This window comes from Mchenga conophoros, linkage group LG3 (genome assembly GCF_057382185.1).
Source record: "Mchenga conophoros isolate Kocher_MC1m ecotype Shallow Benthic linkage group LG3, M_conophoros_male_GT1.1, whole genome shotgun sequence".
NCBI classification, from domain to species: domain Eukaryota; kingdom Metazoa; phylum Chordata; class Actinopteri; order Cichliformes; family Cichlidae; genus Mchenga; species Mchenga conophoros.
The window spans coordinates 29,534,392-29,552,366 of NC_140528.1; the positions used below are offsets into that span (position 1 = coordinate 29,534,392).

General features: G+C 39.7%; 1 protein-coding gene and 1 long non-coding RNA gene across 3 annotated transcripts; one reads left to right on the forward strand and one right to left on the reverse strand.

Moving 5' to 3' along the window:
• Window positions 1-7,223: 7,223 nt before the first annotated feature.
• Window positions 7,224-14,077, forward strand: LOC146578048 (uncharacterized). Of its 2 annotated transcripts, XR_014889900.1 has the most exons (7): window positions 7,224-7,269; window positions 8,479-8,823; window positions 8,914-9,039; window positions 10,543-10,860; window positions 11,532-11,858; window positions 11,926-13,726; window positions 14,042-14,077. XR_014889900.1 is itself a non-coding variant. In XM_085256731.1 (6 exons), the coding sequence occupies exons 1-6, from the start codon at window positions 7,233-7,235 to the stop codon at window positions 11,946-11,948; spliced, it is 1,176 nt and encodes a 391-aa protein (XP_085112857.1). In that variant the 5' UTR covers window positions 7,224-7,232; the 3' UTR covers window positions 11,949-14,077. The 2 variants fall into 2 exon arrangements, 1 of the variants encoding a protein (XP_085112857.1); XM_085256731.1 differs by having other exon boundaries at window positions 11,926-14,077.
• Window positions 14,078-17,047: 2,970 nt separating this feature from the next.
• On the reverse strand, window positions 17,048-17,734 carry LOC146578049 (uncharacterized). Its single transcript, XR_014889932.1, has 3 exons — window positions 17,658-17,734; window positions 17,228-17,560; window positions 17,048-17,151 (listed from the first exon to the last, which is right to left on the reverse strand). It is a non-coding gene; the product is annotated as an uncharacterized LOC146578049 (long non-coding RNA).
• Window positions 17,735-17,975: the final 241 nt, after the last annotated feature.

Sequence of the window (17,975 nt, forward strand, 5' to 3'; positions counted from 1 at the left end):
AATACGTGGCTGCTGCCTGATGTTGGGCCCACAGAGGAAGACGACTCACTCACTCGTCTTCACTTCCTCCTTAAACATGTGGAAGGAGAGCAAAGTGCTGCCAGACTCTTATTTCTGACAGGAACAGAAGAAACCACAGCAAACTGGTCCAGTTCTTCATCTTCATCACAATCTATTTATTTCCGATGGTGTCTTCAGTCTGAGGGTTTGAAGTTTCCATGTCTGTGTGATGTGTGGTGTGAAGGCTGCTGGTTAAACTGAGACGAACTGTTTAAAGCACTGAGTGCTCATAGAGAGATGCTCCATGAGTCCCATACGAATTACCCACGTCTCCCACTGGGGAATTGTAGAAAAGGGGAGAGGCAAAAGGGGTACACTGTATTTATAGGGTTGCACCAAAGAAGAACAATGAGGAGGGGCTCTAACTGATAATAAATATAACTACAGGCTTGAAGGTATACAGTCAGGTATAAAGAACACATTTTGTGAGAAGTGTTGTTTGTTTATTTACAAAGTTTGCTGTTTCAGTGATAGTTGTACATCACGTTATATCACTTCAAACAGAGGTGATCCAGTAATGCTGCACTAATGAATTAGACTAACTATTCACTTTAGCTGAAGTTATTAAGTCAGCTAAAGAGTTGGATGCTGTGTAAGACATAAATAAAGCTAAAACACAAAGGTTTGGACATTTGCATGTTGCCCTACTGTAGGGGTCTCTGCAAGCATACAGGGCTCTGACAGGGTACAAGATGACAACTTTGTCAAAGCTGAACCAGGGCAAACTACCAGGGTTAAGGGTTAACTGATGAAAAACTTAACTGGAGAGCTCACATAAGATATATTCATTCCAAAGTATCACGAAGCATTGCAGTACTAAACAAGGCAAAACAGGTATTCGACAGAACATCACTTCATATTCTCTACTGTTCACTGGTTTCACCATACTTAAGCTATTGTGCAGAGGTCTGGGGCAATAACTATAAAACCACATTACATTCACTTTTTACTCTTCAAAAGAAAGCAATTCGAATCATCCACAATGCAGGTTATAGGGAACATACAAACTCACTATTTTTGCAGTCTGAAATATTGAAAATTGATGATATAGTGAAATTCCAAACAGCACAAATTCTATTCAAAGCAAAAAATAAAGAACTGCCAGGTAATATTCAGAGTATGTTTTTTTTTGAAAGAAGGAAGTTATAATTTAAGGGGTTTTTGTAACTTCAAAACAATGAAGGTACGTACTACAAGAAAAGGCTTTTGTGTTTCTGTTCAAGGAGTGAAACTATGGAACAAACTGAATATGGAATTAAAGCAATGTCCAAACATAAAACTGTTCAAAAAGAGTTATAAAAATATGATCTTCTCGATCTATAAAGAAAAGGAAAATATTTAAATTAAGTGAATGTCTCTATTTAAAAACAAACAAACAAAAAATTCATGATGTGATATTATAGTATATAGTATATCAGAAATCTGTTCACTATTTTTATTACAAATTATATCAGTAAGGAAGCTGACTAAATATTAACTGATAATTTATGGGACAGGGGTGGGATTAAATAAGTGTATACTTCTTCCCACTCCCTTTCAACATGTAAATTAATCAGAATGTTTTTTTGTATGTAATTTGTATAGTATATTTTTTTTCTCTCATTTCTTTTCTAAATGTACTTGTATATTGTTCACATGTTGAAATAAATTACCAATCAATCAATCAATCAATCAACTACCAGGGTTAACCAGGGTTAAGTTTAGCTTTGCAGTTTTTATTATTATATATATACAGTGGGGCAAAAAAGTATTTAGTCAGCCACCGATTGTGCAAGTTCCCCCTCCTAAAATGATGACAGAGGTCAGTAATTTGCACCAGAGGTACACTTCAACTGTGAGAGACAGAATGTGAAAAAAAAATCCATGAATCCACATGGTAGGATTTGTAAAGAATTTATTCATAAATCAGGGTGGAAAATAAGTATTTATTTAAATTAAATATTAAAATATATATTTATTATTATCATATAATAAATTCATAGATAATTATGGCTTATCATGTACTCAGAGTAAATTCATTACAGTTGTGAAAGCCATTCCCCCTGCAATGATTCAGATGGCTAAAGCCAGTTTAACCTGTTCTTCCTCTATAATTTGTGAGCCGTCCCTAATTATTGATGATCATCAATTTGAAGGAAAGACATGCAAAATTCTAACCAAACAACTTTTTCCTTCTCAATTAAAAAGAAAATATTTGTTTAAAGATTATAACTCGAGGTTTTTGACTGAGTATCTTTCTTTTCCAATTCCACCAAAAGCAAAAGAAAATCACTTTAAAATCTTAAATGCCATATACCCGTCCAACGACTGTCTTCACAAGAAATTCAGTATAGATACGAACACACTTTTTGCAACAGTGATATTGAGACTACAGAGCACCTTTTTTATTCATGTGAGAGTTCCAGATGTTTGTGGGATGATTTTCAGTCCTGGTTAACCTCTAAAAATATTGACTGCCCTTCTCTAACCTTTCAAGTAATTAGATTTGGCCTACAAACAGAAAATAAGAAAATAGAATTTGGGATTAACAACTTGTTTATAGTTGCAAAATTTTTCATTCACAAATGTCGCTTCTTGAAAATTACTCAGATTTTTGCTTTAAAAATGAAGTCCACCTATTGAAGGCTTCATTGGACAAGTAACTCCTTACTTGAATTTTTGATGCAGCTTTTCAACTGATGTACAGATGTACTGATGTTGATGATACTATTTAAGGCAAGGCAAGGCAAGGCAAATTTATTTGTATAGCACAATTCAACAACAAGGTGATTCAAAGTGCTTTACAGAGACATTAGAAACAAAAACAAATAAAAAGCATGATTTAAAATTGATTAAAACAAGCAAACAAACAAACTAACTAAACACACACATTTCACACCTGTTCGCGCGATCTGAACCCTTATCGTAAGGGGAGCTACCAGTCCTTCTGTGGACGAGCTACTTTCTATTTTAAATTCCCTGAATTTAAAATACTCTCTAGACCCAGTCTAGACCCAGCTGGGGAGCTACCCAGAGCTCTAAACCCACTTAACAAACAAACAAACAAACAAACAAACAAACAAACAAACAAACAAACAAACAAACAAACAAACAAACAAACAAAACAGTATATAAAATCAAAACAGATAAAATCAGAAATAGATAAGATCAGTAGTTAATGTAAGTTTTGAAATTTAAGCTTAACAGTGTGGATTTGGTGCTTTATTCAAATGCAGCTGAGAACAGGTGAGTCTTCAACCTGGATTTAAATAAACTGAGTGTTTCAGCTGATCTGAGGCTTTCTGGGAGTTTGTTCCAGATATAAGGAGCATAAAAGCTGAATGCAGCTTCTCCGTGTCTGGTTCTGACTCTGGGAACTGATAAAAGACCGGATCCAGATGACCTGAGGGATCTGGAAGGTTCATACTGGGTCAGGAGGTCACTGATGTATTTTGGTCCTAAACCATTCAGAGCTTTATAGACCAGCATCAGAACTTTAAAGTCTATCCTCTGACGGACAGGCAGCCAGTGTAAAGACCTCAGAGCTGGACTGATGTGGTCCACTTTTTTGGTCTTAGTGAGGACTCGAGCAGCAGAGTTCTGAATGAGCTGTAGTTGTCTGACTGATTTTTTAGGTAGACCTGTAAAGATGCTGTTACAGTAATCAAGCCTACTAAAGATGAATGCATGGACTAGTTTTTCCAGGTCCTGTTGAGACATCAGATCTTTTATCCTTGATATATTCTTGAGGTGATAGTAAGCTGACTTTGTTATTGTCTTAATGTGTTTTTCTAAGTTTAGGTCTGCATCCATCACTACACCCAAATTTCTCGCCTGGTTTGTGGTTTTTAGATGTATAGATTGAAGTTCTCTGGTGACCTGTAATCGTTTTTCTTTGGCGCCAAAGACTATTACCTCAGTTTTGTTTTTGTTTAGCTGGAGAAAATTGTGGCACAACCAGTCATTGATTTCCTCAATGCATTTACCAAGAGCCTGTACAGGGCCTCGGTCTCCTGGTGACATTGTGATATATATTTGTGTGTCATCTGCATAGCTGTGATAGTTTATTTTGTTGTTGTTTATAATCTGTGCCAGTGGGAGCATGTAGATGTTAAACAGAGGGGGTCCCAAGATGGAACCTTGGGGAACTCCACATGTGATACTTGTCTGCTCAGATGTGAAGTTACCTATTGATACAAAGTATTTCCTGTTTTCTACGTATGTTTTGAACCAGTTTAGTACAGTTCCTGAAAGACCTGTCCAGTTCTCCAGTCATTTGAGTAATATGTTGTGGTCAACTGTATCAAATGCTGCACTGAGATCCAGTAAAACTAGGACTGACATTTTTCCACTGTCTGTATTCAGACATATGTCATTAAACACTTTGGTCAGAGCGGTTTCAGTGCTGTGGTTCTGTCTAAAACCTGACTGGAAGGCATCGTAGCAATTATTCTGTTTTAAGAAGTAACTGAACTGTTGAGAAACTGCTTTTTCAATGATCTTACTTAAAAATGGGAGATTTGAGATCGGCCTGTAGTTGTTCATTTGTGTCTTGTCAAGATTGTCCTTTTTCAGTATAGGTTTGATTACAGCAGTTTTTAGTGGTTCTGGAAACACACCTGATAATAAAGAAAAGTTGACGATCTGTAACAGGTCTGACTCTAAAGTCTTTGAGACCTTTTTGAAAAAACTTGTTGGCAGGACATCTAAACAGCAGGAGGAGGAGTTCAGCTGACCTAAGATGTCCTCCAGGTCTTTGCTGTTAATAGGTTGAAACTGTTTCATGGTGTTTAAACAGTTTTTTGGTGGACACAGTACATATCCTGGATCTGCTGTTGATGTACCAATTGCTTGTCTAATTTTTTGGATTTTTTCAGTGAAGAATTTGGCAAAGTCATTGCAGGCCATGGTCGAATGAAGTTCAGCTGCCACTGACACAGGAGGGTTTGTTAGCCTGTCAACTGTAGAAAATAAGACCCGAGCATTATGGCTGTTTTTAGTGATGATGTCAGAGAAGTAGGACCTCCTTGCATTCCTCAGTTGTAAATTATAATTGTGAAGTTTCTCTTTATAGATGTCATAATGAACCTGGAGGTTTGTTTTTCTCCATCTGCGCTCAGCTTTCCTACACTCTCTTTTTTCTTTTTTCACCAGTGTGGAGTTTCTCCATGGAGACTTTTTCCTTCCAGAGATAACCTTCACCTTAATGGGAGCAATAGTGTCCATTACATTTAACATGTTAGCATTGAAGCTATTGACGAGCTCATTGACTGACCCTCTGGACAGGTCAGGTGTTAATGGGAAGACCTGGTTAAAGATCTCACTACTGTGTTCAGTTATACACCGTTTTGTGATCACTGTTGGTGATATATTTGTGTGGGCTGAGATTTTACTTTCAAAGAAAACACAGTAATGATCAGACAGGCCCACATCAGACACAGTGACCTTTGAAATGCTCAGGCCTTTGGAGATCAGTAGGTCAAGAGTGTGTCCTCTATTATGTGTGGCCTCTGTTACATGCTGAGTCAGCCCAAAGTTGCCCAGAGTGTTACTCAGGTCTTTAGTCCCTTTGTCCTGAGGGTTGTCCACATGGATGTTAAAATCCCCAGCAATAATTACACAGTCAAAATCAACACAGATCACAGACAGCAGTTCACTGAGGTCATTAAAAAAGTCTGTGCAGTATTTGGGAGGCCTGTAAACATTAAGAAACACAACTTTGGATGGGGCCTTCAGCTGTAAAGCCACATATTCAAAAGACTGAAAACTTCCAGGAGATAGCTGCTTACATTGAAATGATTCATTAAATAAGACAGCAACCCCTCCTCCTCTCCTGCTCACCCTGGCCTCACTGATAAAACTGTAGTTAGGAGGGGTCGTCTCGATGAGAACAGCTCCACTGTTACTTTGGTCCAACCAAGTTTCAGTTAAAAACATAAAATCAAGGCTGTGCTCAGTGATTAAATCATTAATTAAAAATGTTTTCCCAGCTAGAGATCTAACGTTTAATAAAGCCAACTTAAGTGTTTTAGAGGTATTACTTGTCCCCTCGTGTTTGGGAGCAGTCTGTGGCACACAAGGTATGTTTACTATATTTAAAGATTAAGAAAAAAATAATAATAAAGCTGTGTTTTCAAAATTGGAGTTCAAGTTATTTTTACTTCCAATAGTGTTAACATGCTGCACAGGTCAGGAACAAGATTTTATTTTCATTGTAAGTGGGCTGAAGCAGTTAATTAAAAGTAGTCTAACATAAATGCTGTAATTTGATTATTTTAATAAACATGTAACTTGGATGGATTGGATGCTGGCGTGACCACAGTGCACACGTCTGCTGTTGCTCACAGTGGTCCAAGGGACGCTCAGTTTGTGTGTTCAGACACATGAAACATTAGAGGGAACGTTGGTCATCAGTTGTATTCCAGTCAGCTGTTTCCTCGTGTGTTTCTACTTCCCCTGATCACCTCCTTGTGTGCATTTAGTCTCTGTGTTTCTGTTCATTCCTTGTCAGGTTGTCTGTTTTGCCTTCATGCCCAGTCACATCACATCACAGAGCTTTTCACTGTTCAGGTTCATGTTTATGTCATAGTTACATTGTTGCATGTTCCTGTTCAGTTTCACTTTTGATCAGCTGTAAAACCGCCTGTTTCAGTTTAAGCATTGTTTTAAATAAATTGCAGGCTCAAAAACTGTTTCCTCCCATTTCTTCTTGTTGCATGTTGAAGCTCTACTTGGAACCTTGTTAAGATCCAACCAAGCAAAACAGGATTTTTTGACATTTTTCAAGCAGTCTTAAACTTTTGATCGGGACTCTCAGATGATTTTAGCTTTCAGAGCCTCTGAACAGCTTTACTGCACATTTTCCCTCTTTTCTCTTTCTCTTTCTCACTCTAGCTTGTTCTTTCTTCTTGATAATCTGCCCCTCCCAGCCTGTCAGCTCAAACACTGTTACACAATACATATTATTTATTCACATACAAGATAAATAAACTGACGAAGCATTCAGATCATAATTCTCCTTCTAAAGCTGCTGAACAGGACAGAAAAACAACAATAATAATAAATCTCAAACTAAAAATCAATCATTTTTAACCCTTGCATGAAAATGAAAGTGAAAGTAAGCTGGTGTTTGTGCAGCAGCCTCTGGGTGTGTCTGCAGTGCTGCTGCGTGTGTCTGACTGAGGATCAGATTTATGAAGATGCCACTGATGCTGATGCTCCTCTTACTCGGTAAGAAAGCTGCTCTGATACTCTGCACGCATGTGCGCACACACACACACAGGTTATTATATATGCAGTGCACTGATGTCTGCTCTCTGTCCTGCTGAATGAAGCCCTCCCTGCTCGGGTGATGCAGGGTGGATCCCACCATGTGGCTCAAATAACTGAGAACTATGAAGCTCAGTGAGGTTTTAGTTCATCATGAATAAAGCACTGACACACATTCACTCAGATCTCAGTGTTTTATTCATTTTGAAGCAGCTCATGAAGAACAGGTTGATGACTCATGAAACACAACATCACAGCAGTTTGTTTAGAAGCTGTTTATATTTGAAGGTTGAAGTAAGTGTCTTCAGTTTTTTACTTCAGTATCTTAACATTTCAATGGTAACTTTGTTAATATAACATTAGGTCATATTGAACTTATTGTGAACAAACTGCATCTCTGCTGTTCACCTGTTTCATGTCACAGTGGCATCTTTTACATATTTGTCAGCTTCCTTCAGATTATTCTGATTCATTTTGCATTAATTGTTGTAAATATACAAACGAAACCTTACTGATTGTTTTTCATCAGAACCCAACACAAAGCTAAATTCTGCTGCATCATCTCCACACTGAAAGGAAATTCACTGTGTGTGTGTGTGTGTGTGTGTGTGTGTGTGTGTGTGTGTGTGTGTGTGTGTGTGTGTGTGTGTGTGTGTGTGTGTGAGATTATATCGTATGACATAATCACAGACACGCATACAGTGTAACTGTTTTGGTTGTGCTGCATGAAAGACGAGTGTGTATTGGGGAGGTTGAGTTACTCAGGAGAAATCTCCCCGTACATCAACTGTTACTGTACCCCCTTAATAAACCATGTGCTTAAGACTCTGCGTGAAAGTTAAAATATCTATGTTCAGTGCACATAGATAGATAGTCTATATAGTTATATAGGTATACATGTCACACACAAATCCACAAAATGTTCCAGCATCAGAGCTGTGTCCATCAGAGGGACGGCTCAGAGTCAGACAGGCTGACATGTTTGCACATGAGGACGTCTGCTTCTACTCAGTCACTCACTTTCCTGGTTGTTGACTCAGTCAGCTCCTCTTTACCTGTTTAGTTCATCTGTGAACCATCGGGAAACTCTTTGGAACTTTACCTGATGTCCTGTGTCTCTCAGCTGTTACAAAATCACAGCACTCACCTGCTTTATATTTTTATCCTCAGGTTCCCAGCATGCCTCAGGGGTGGAGGTGTATAAGGGGGTGGAGTCTGTCCTGCTGCCCTGTCAGGTACAAGCTGATGTTACCATTGAGTCCACAGCAGCAGTGTGGGACCGTGAGGAGCTCAAGGACCCAACGGTCCACGTGCGTCTGCCGAGTGGTGACGATTTTAAAGATCAGAATATTCGTTACTTCAGTCGAACATCACTGAGAGCCGAGGCTCTGCAGACTGGAGACCTCAGCCTCACTCTGAGGAAGCCCACAGTCTCTGACAGTGGAACCTACACCTGCACATACCGCAAGCATGGACAAGATCGGAACAAGGCCTATGTAGACCTGAAGGTCACAGGTCAGTGCTGTCAGGTCAGATGCATGCTAATGGCAAGTTCTAAAAATCTGTTGGTTGATGTTCAGGTTGTTTGTTTTGTGTCGATCACAGAACTTCCTCCTCGTTCTGCAGTCTGGTTCAAAGTCCTCTCAGGTGTCCTGGTTCCTGTGGTTCTTCTGGCTGTTATGTTTGCTGCATGGCTGTCTTGTAGATACAAAACGTTAAAGAACAAAGAAGGTGAGTGTTTTATTGGACCATCTGATGAAATATCAGAACCTTGAAGGTAATCAGCAAAGTTTGATTTGGTGATTTGACAGCACCATAGCTGACGTCTCTGTCCTGAATGAGTTGTTAGTGATCTTTACATCACTGATGGTTACCAAGAACTGTTAGATCCCAGTTATCCTGTACAAGACGTCTGGACCGACTCTTTGTTTGAAGGGCCAAAGTTTCTGGTATTATCATTATAGTGTGATATTATTCTGTTACCATATGTTACCTTATATATGTAATCAAAGTAGTTGAATTATGATAACAGCTGTAGGACATATATTATCCTTTAGTTTAGATGGTGTGATCAGTATGTAGTTTTAGTTTGCATTATACTTCTGACTTAAAAGAGTGTGAAAATCATTAGATCTATTGGATTGACCTGTATTACTCGACACTGTTGAATGTGTTACACTGTTTCTTGACATTTCATACTGCTGAGTCATGAAGAGAATGTTGTGTGCAGAGGACCTTGTGCCGATAATAGAAGAGACAGACCCCCACCTTACAGAGAGCAGAGAAACAAGGAGCCGAGGTCATAACTTAGTAAGAGAGAAAGAATGTGAATGTTTAGGCTTTTACGACTAGGTGGGGGCCGCTAGAGGCTATAAGAAGCTGAGCAACCTGTCACCATTTTGAGACTTGCTGTGACCCTCTGCAGGCATGTCTCCCCATCATGATGGTTCTAATGCTCATAAGTGTTGAATTGTATGGAAATAAATGATTGTTGATTGAGCATTTATACACCGAGTATTGTCCTTCCTTCAGCCCAAAGATTCAAAGGATTGGGAGATTTCAACAATAGGCTAACAGAAAGTAACTAAAGCTGGTAGTGAGGAGACGCGCTGAGCTCTAAGTGCCTGCAGGAGTGTCCATCCTGCTATCCACTGATGATGCAACTGACTGATAACATAACAGTTAGGTGCAATCAATAACCACACCTGTTAGTTTCAGCTCCCCTCTGATGATCCTTCTCTTGGTCAGATGGATTAGTCTTATAATAGTTAAAGAAAAAAGGCCCCATGGATAGAAAAAGCTGTGACAACCATTGAAGAAGCTCATCTCCAGGCTGGAAGCAGGACTTCAGAAAACACAGAGTAACATCAGGACAGCAGGTCCATGTGTTACCCTGTCCATGGTTTACTGTAAGTGCAGTCAGATGTGTGATGAGTGTTACAGAAACACTGCGTCCACCTCTCCCTCGAGCTTTTACACTCTTCACAGCTTTGACTGGAGTGAAACCATGAGACGCAGAAAGCTTTGACTCTGTGGTATCTGGCAGACACGTTCAGTTCAGCTCTGCTGCTGATTGGACACCAAACACAGCACAGTCTCTTCATGGAGCAAAGGAACACGTTTCAGACTGGAACCAGTCCAACATGTTTTACTGCAAACATTTCACTTCATCCTGTCAAAGGAAGTTTGCTGCTGATGCTGTGCAGCTCATGTTGTGCTTGGTTGTTCTTTCAGTTCGTGAGGTGGAGGTGGGTTCAGGTGTGAAGTCTGCCAAGCTGCCCTGCAAAGCCACAGTTCACCTGTCTCAGGTAAATAAAGTCGTGTGGAAGGACAGAGATGGCAGGATAGTCCACGTGTATCAGGAAGACTCTGAAAAACAGCACAGACGTTACAGGAGCCGAACAGAAATGATTGAAGACCCGCTGAAGACTGGAGACCTCAGTCTGACCCTGACATACCCCACACACACAGACAGGGACACCTACACCTGCACCGCCTACAGCAGGGAGGGAAAAGTCCTGATGGAGAAAAAAGTGGAGCTGAAAGTCGAAGGTCAGTGCAGCAGATGATCCTTATTCACAGATTGTGTTTGATAAGTCAGTGGTTTGTAATGACTGAAGTAGTTTGTGGGAGAGAAACTGGTAAATGTCAGCAGTTAAAGCATCAACCAGGCTCAAAGATAAGTTTGTGGGAAACTGTAAATTTGATTCATTTTTGTAGTGGTTCAGATATTGTGAGGACGTTCATGAGATGAGATGAGTGTAAGAGAATCACACATAAGACTTCAGAGCTCTGACTCTATCAGCCCGGCTATAGTGTTGCAAAAACAAACCCTGAGCTCGTTCCCAATGTCCTAAAATGAGACGAGTGATGGAAACCTTTACAACAGCAGCAGGTGTCTGCAGAGAGGCGTGTGAGCCGGAAACATCCTGGTCTCAGTGTTGCATACAGATTTCCCTAAATGCTTCTTCCAAAGCTGGATAGATGCTGTCTCTCCTCATCAGAATCTCAGAGACCCACATGAGTCTACACACCACTCAGACAGCCAATGGTTTAAGGATGATGCTGGGCTATGAACAGGCTGTAGACGCTTTATGTTGATTCAGCTTTTATGAATCAACATAAAAACTGGGGGATTAAGTAAAAACATAAAGTCCACGACTGGTGTGTCATCAATAACAAGTAAAATGTTAACATGCTCACGTTGTTTGTTGTCCTCTCAGAGTGTCAGGTGGAGGAGGAGGAGGGGGCGGAGTCCATCTGTCTTCCCTTTCAAACCACAGAAAACCTGCCTGACGACAGTGAAGTGGTGTGGAAATGTTATGAACCAGAATACATGAAGGTCCACGTGTATGAGAACGGCTCTGACCGGCCCGACAAACAGGACGACCATTACAAAGGTCGCACTGAGATGAATGAAGACGCTCTGAAGTCTGGAGACCTCAGTCTGACCCTGAGACACCTCAAAGTGGGAGATGCTGGGAGATACGGATGTGAGGTCAACAGCAAGGAGGCCTGGAGATACAAGAGGGTGTGGCTCACAGTCAAAGGTTAGTTAGTTCATTCATGTTTGTGTGTGTGTGTGTGTGAGGTGTGACTCTTCTGTTTCCTCTGCAGGGAAAAATCAGGCCGAGAAATAAGCAGAGGCCATCAGGATCAGCTCCACTGATCCGTCTGCTCTGATCACTGATCAATCAGTTTGATGTGTTTATTTGATTATTGATCAGTGAAGGACATCAGTGAACAGATGGTGCTGAAGATGCTGTCAGCTGATACTGAAGCCTGTTGAGTCCTGTGTGTTCTCAGTATGATCACACAGCTAATGTATAAACTCCGACAAACCTGTGTTCTTGGAAAGTGCACTGTTGGCTGTTTCTGTAAGTCTGACCAAATATAAGGTGTGTCAGTGTCATGTGCATGTGGAGTAACCGTTAACAACACTGTGTGTATCTGTGGATGTTTGTGGCTCGGCTGCAGGGGAGGGGAGGGGCACGGGAAGCTGAGATCCATCACTGACCACACCTTTTTAGGAGCAGTGGGTGGAGCTTGCTGGACACAGCTGTGTGCAAGGGCGTAGATTTCGTTTTGGCATTGGTGGGGACGAATGATTCAGTTTTTTTTCCTTTTTGTCTTTGCTTCTTGATAAAAAGGAGAAATGTACTTGTCTACATATGCTATTCTACATGCTTTTAAACCATTTAAAATTACAATTCATAGTTTTATATGTGAGTTATATAATGCTAAATTACAATTAAACAAATGACTAAGTAGTTTAGACTTTAGTTTACTTCAGTCATATTCAATATAAATCAGGTATCATACAAAAATAAAAATAACTTCAAATTCAGCAGGGCTGGACTGGCACAAAATATGGGCATTTTGACCGGCCCACCATGGTATTACAGGAAAAGTCAAAAATCCTTTAAAGCCTTTATAATTAAACTTAAACCTACACCACCTTCCATATTCTGGTATTCTAAACAGTAGCACACAGAAACAGTTCAGAACTTCCCTTCAACTCATTCCTGTCACCTGAAAGGTAAACCTGTTTCTCCATCACAGCTCTGATGATTCAGTAAGGACATCTCCTGGTTTCATCTTCATCTTTCCCTCTCACCACATATCCAAACCGACATCATGACCAGCAGCTTTACAGCTGTGGCTCCAGCAAACATCAGCTGATACTAGAAATTAATATTAAATAAATTCTAACAACAGCTGATCAAGCTTAAACGTGCTGCTGTTGTTTAATTCGACCTCCGCTGGTTTCCTCTTTCTGGCGCAGAGAGAAAAGCCGATCAGCTGATCATTGATCAGTTTCATGATTGAATTAGCAACTTTCTAGCTGAAGTAGTACGGCACAAATCCCGTTCCTTTTCACCTTAACTTTAAAGTTTGACCTCCTCGGCTGTAATTGGTCCAGCCCAGAGTCGATCATGACCAACTGGCCAATCCACCACCACTCATTTATACCGTTAAAAAAAGAAAAGGAAGAAAACCCCATCGGCCAATAAAAACGAAAAATCACGAGCAGCCCACTGGGCAAATGCCCGGTATGCCCGATGGCCAGTCCAGCCCTGAAATACAGTCATGACAATAAACGAATATGAGTTCAAAGACTTAACAACATTACTTCAGTTGCATTACACCAACATAAAAAAACAGCTTTTACCAGTTGCGTCAGATATCTAAAGCAAAGCCGTTCCTTCCTTTAAAGGACCTTGAAAAGCTTATCCACGCATTTATTACATCCAGTGTGCTGCCCCTTTAAGGCAGGCATGATCATTTGGGTGTGTGTTTTTTGTACCAGCAGACTTGCCGTAGTACCTCACCAGTGAAAAACAGTCCTATAGCCAAACTGTTGTCTGTTCCACTTTTTGTTCACTTTTTCTTGCTGAGCCTGAGAGAGCACATGCCTGTAAGTAGTTGCTATCTGTTTTGTAAGCTTTCCCGCGATAGTTTTGTGTAGCAGTTTAGAGGTTTGTGTGGAAAACTTTCTTTTGTGAGGTAAAACGGCCGCGATGCTAACACGTTAGCCCGTCTATGGGATTTCCCATGTAGTGTTAGCATTAAGCTAATCGCTAAATGCGTGGGCCTAATAACCAGTGAAAGGGTTTGGATAAGTTTGTGTTTATGTGTTATATACATTGTAGTGCATGGCTTAATGTTTGATGTTGTAAAGAAAATGCAATTACAGCAGAAATGTAATATTTTATTTTTGTTTCTGTACCAGTTTTACAGTGCTTCAACAGTAAACATCTAAAACGTATCCGCTGACTCCTGGATGTTTATTGTGGACCTGTTAGCTATCTGCCAAGCTAGAAACCAGCTTCACACCCTAGTGAGGGCAGAATATCCAGATTGGACGACTGTAACTCCCTCTACTCGGGCCTCCAACACTCTTCTCTTTGCCAGCTCCAGTTAATTCAAAATGCAGCTGCGCGTCTTTTAACCAAGAGCACCTGGCTGCAGCCACTGTGGAGCTCCACAGTAACCGGAAACACGTAACTTCAGTTAAATCGACTTTGACAGCGAAAACTAAATTGCGTTTTTGTTACTATTGATGCTGCTGAGAAATAAAAATGGTTTTAAGTGGGGGGTTTTTAACACTCTGGGTTTGTTCAAAAAAATTCACCATCCCCTAAATTGTTCGTGGCCAAAAGTGTACAGTGGTCCCTCGCTATAACGCGGCGCACCTTCCGCGACACTTGCTGTTTCGCTGATTTATTTATTTGTTTTACAGTACATCGTGTTGTGCGTTCTGATTGCTGTAGACCATTGTCAATCAATCTAGTCCAGTGTCTCCTGTACAGGAGCGGTCCCTAATAGGCCCACGGACCGGTCCCGGTCCGTGAGTCCTTTGGTACCGTTCTGCGATAGTTGATCCTCCGATGTGAAATGTATGGTTGTAGTTGTGTGTCTTATTTTGAAAGAACTATTTACGCGTTACCATAGCGACCAGAGAGCATTAAGAAGCAGAGAGGAGGATGTCACTGTCATTGTTGTTGGCACACAGCTCAAGTCACGTTTATTATTATATTTACAAAATACCACAGTTTCTTTTTTAAATTCTTTTGTTGTATTTATCCGCGACACCTTAAAGGTCGTTCCCTGAAAATATTGTCTGACATTAAAGTGGTCTGTGGTGCAAAAAGGTTCGGGACTCCTGCTGTACAGTACAGAATGCGTTTAGCTTGTCGAATTTACATATATCTTCGCTAGCAGTGTAACTCTGAAGTGCTGTACTGTATGTTTGTAAGTTTTCTCCCAAACAAACACAACAATGCCGACGAAACGTTTTGCACCCTCAAATGCACCTTTAGGTTTCATTCCATAATACTGGACTTATGTTTCTACGAAGGTTTGAACTCTAAGAGTGTTTAAACAAAAGAGAAAAGTGTGAAAATGTTCATGTCTGTCTGAGAAAAGTGTATAAAGCATGTAGTGAGGGGTTTTACAGTCTTAACATCTGTAATAATTGTAAAAAATAAAGTTGGCTACTTCATGGATTTCACCTACCGCGGGTTATTTTTAGAACGTAACACCAGCGATAAACGAGGGACTGCTGTATTATTAATAGTAGAGTCTGGGACATCTAATTGATTAACATCAACATTGATTATTATGCACTATTATTTTTGTTCAAGGAGAGCAAAAAATATAAAACTCTCTCAGCTTGTTTGTTGCCAAAAATGGCCACTTTTTGTGTATGTTCACAAAATGCTATAAAATGTAGATTTCTTAAAACATTTATCTACTTTTGCCGACGTGACTCTTTAAAATAGCACCAGTCCTTTTCATCAAAATCAAAATTGTATCTAAATTTTTTACTCTTTATAGCCAGTTAGGTTATATATTACCATTAACTTTTCAGATAAAACGGTGATAAAGTCCTAATGTTTTCATGAAACTTCCTTTTTTTCCCCATCTGAGCATCGGGGAAAAGGCTGTCTTGCAATTGTTGAGGTCACTAGTGTGTGCCCCATTTCTTCCAGGATCACTCTCTTTATAGGTTTTAGTGGACTCCTAGTACTGCGAAGTGGTTTCATGGTACAAAGGGATTGTATTCCAAGATCTGGGAGACTGTAGAAATGAGCAGTGATGCCCTTCCTACCATCTTTCCAGAAAAGTGATCTGGAAGCTGTTAGGCTGACTTACAGCAGCAGCACTTTCTGCACCTGCAGAAACTCCAGGACACATTTACTAACGGTGTTTGTTGCTGTATGTGCAGCTTTGAATTTTTTAATAATATATATTTTGTTAATATTTCGGCTATGGTGTCTTGTTATGAAATGTACAAGAGTAAAAGTGTTTTTAGCATGTGCTTCAAAGCTAAGTTTGACTGGGAAACTCAAAGCTCAATAGTCTGTATCAACAGAGATTCACTGCAGCCTGTGTAATATTTATTCTACTCTATCTTGCAAATACATATTTGTGTGGCAATGTCATGCACAACACACAACTATTAGATCCTTAAGATCAAACCCGTGTCATTGTTTTGGTCCACTGCAGTGCAGTAGTCAAAAAAAAGAATAAGTGAAGTGTCCACAGATGGCCAGGATAGAGCCCAGAGTGTTAATGTTTAAAATGTATAAAAATATTATTGATTGCAATTCTTTACTATTAATATCAACAATAAGCTTTTTATTTTGAAATTACAAGTTTAAAAAAAATGCTGTTACATTTACATTTAATGCTGTTTCACTGTAATCCTTTATTATAAGTATGGACACAGAATCAAGTGAACAACATTTTGAAATAAGTTTAATTGGAATTTTGTACTACGCAAAAAACAAAACAAAAAACAACAACGACATATTAAACAAACAAACACAGCCAGTGCCTTCATTTGTCCATTACATGTCAAACATAGCACTGACCCTTAGCCCCTGCTCATCAGCACATGCTTTCAAAAAGAGCTCCATGTCCTTTGCAAGCTGAAAAACAAAGAGGAACAAGTCCCTTGCTCCGGTGTCTTCTTCCTCTGACATGTCTCTTAAGACCCTCTGCTGGTCGCCTTGATTTAAGGACAGATATTTTGGCATTGTTACGTGTCCACGGAAAAGTGCCTTATTTTGGACAGCCCACTGCACAGCAGGACGCAGATCTTCAACAACTGCTGGCTCCTGTGTCAGGCAAACGGGGATGAAAACATAGTTATTTCTCTGTTGCACAACAGTTTTTTAACAGTTATTCAAATGTCACTAACCATGTAATTACTGTTTAAAGTGAATACTGACCTGACTGACTTCCTGGAACTTTTTCAGTCTGACAATGGGCACGTGTTGTCCTTCAAGCACAGCTTTGGCTTCCTCTCTCCAGTGTGCAAATAGCTTGCCAGAGCTTAACAGAAATTGTTGATATTGTTAAGGTGTGTAAACTTTGACACAACATAAAACAGAAGTCAAAATATAAATACCTCCTGAGATCAAAGTTCTCCATCAACAGCAAGCACCACCATTTACGCAAGTAGGGCATGTCTGACTGTAAAATATTAATATGAAACATATTTAACAACTTTCAAAAGATTCAAGACTCCATTGCTGTGAAAGTAAATAGAATACTTACTACAGTATAGTCAAATCAAGCATCCAGTGCCACGTACAGAGCAGACTATTTGGAAGAAAAAATAAAAATGTCCTTTTTTTAGAAGCTTAAATTAGCTTCTGTATGAATCTCAAGAAGAGAAGAGAAAAATTACCATCAGCATGAAGATCCCACAGTCAACTCCATAGTCTTGGCTTGGAAAACCCTGTATTACATTGAAAATAAAGGCTCGTTAATAAAATCCCTTAAAAGAAGACTAGTGTAATTCATATCATTCACCATACACTTAAACTAGCACATACCTTCAAGTCAAAGCTCTTTTTTTCTGACCACTGCCCGGGAATGATCTTCACTGCAAGATACCTTTTTTTAAAGACAGTTACATTCACAAGTTAACAGATGTCATCATGATGGGTGTGAAATGTTTATTGCTAATAGCACCAACTGTAACTACAGGCCTTAGGAACACGACCTCAACAAAACAGCATAACAAAATGAAAAAGTACAGTCACATGCTCACAGTTGGTCAAAATAAAGCATTTACAGCTTTAAGTTAAGGTTGGCATATTTTATAAACTCATTTTTAATGGTGTTTTATGTTAAACTAGAACATTTGAAGA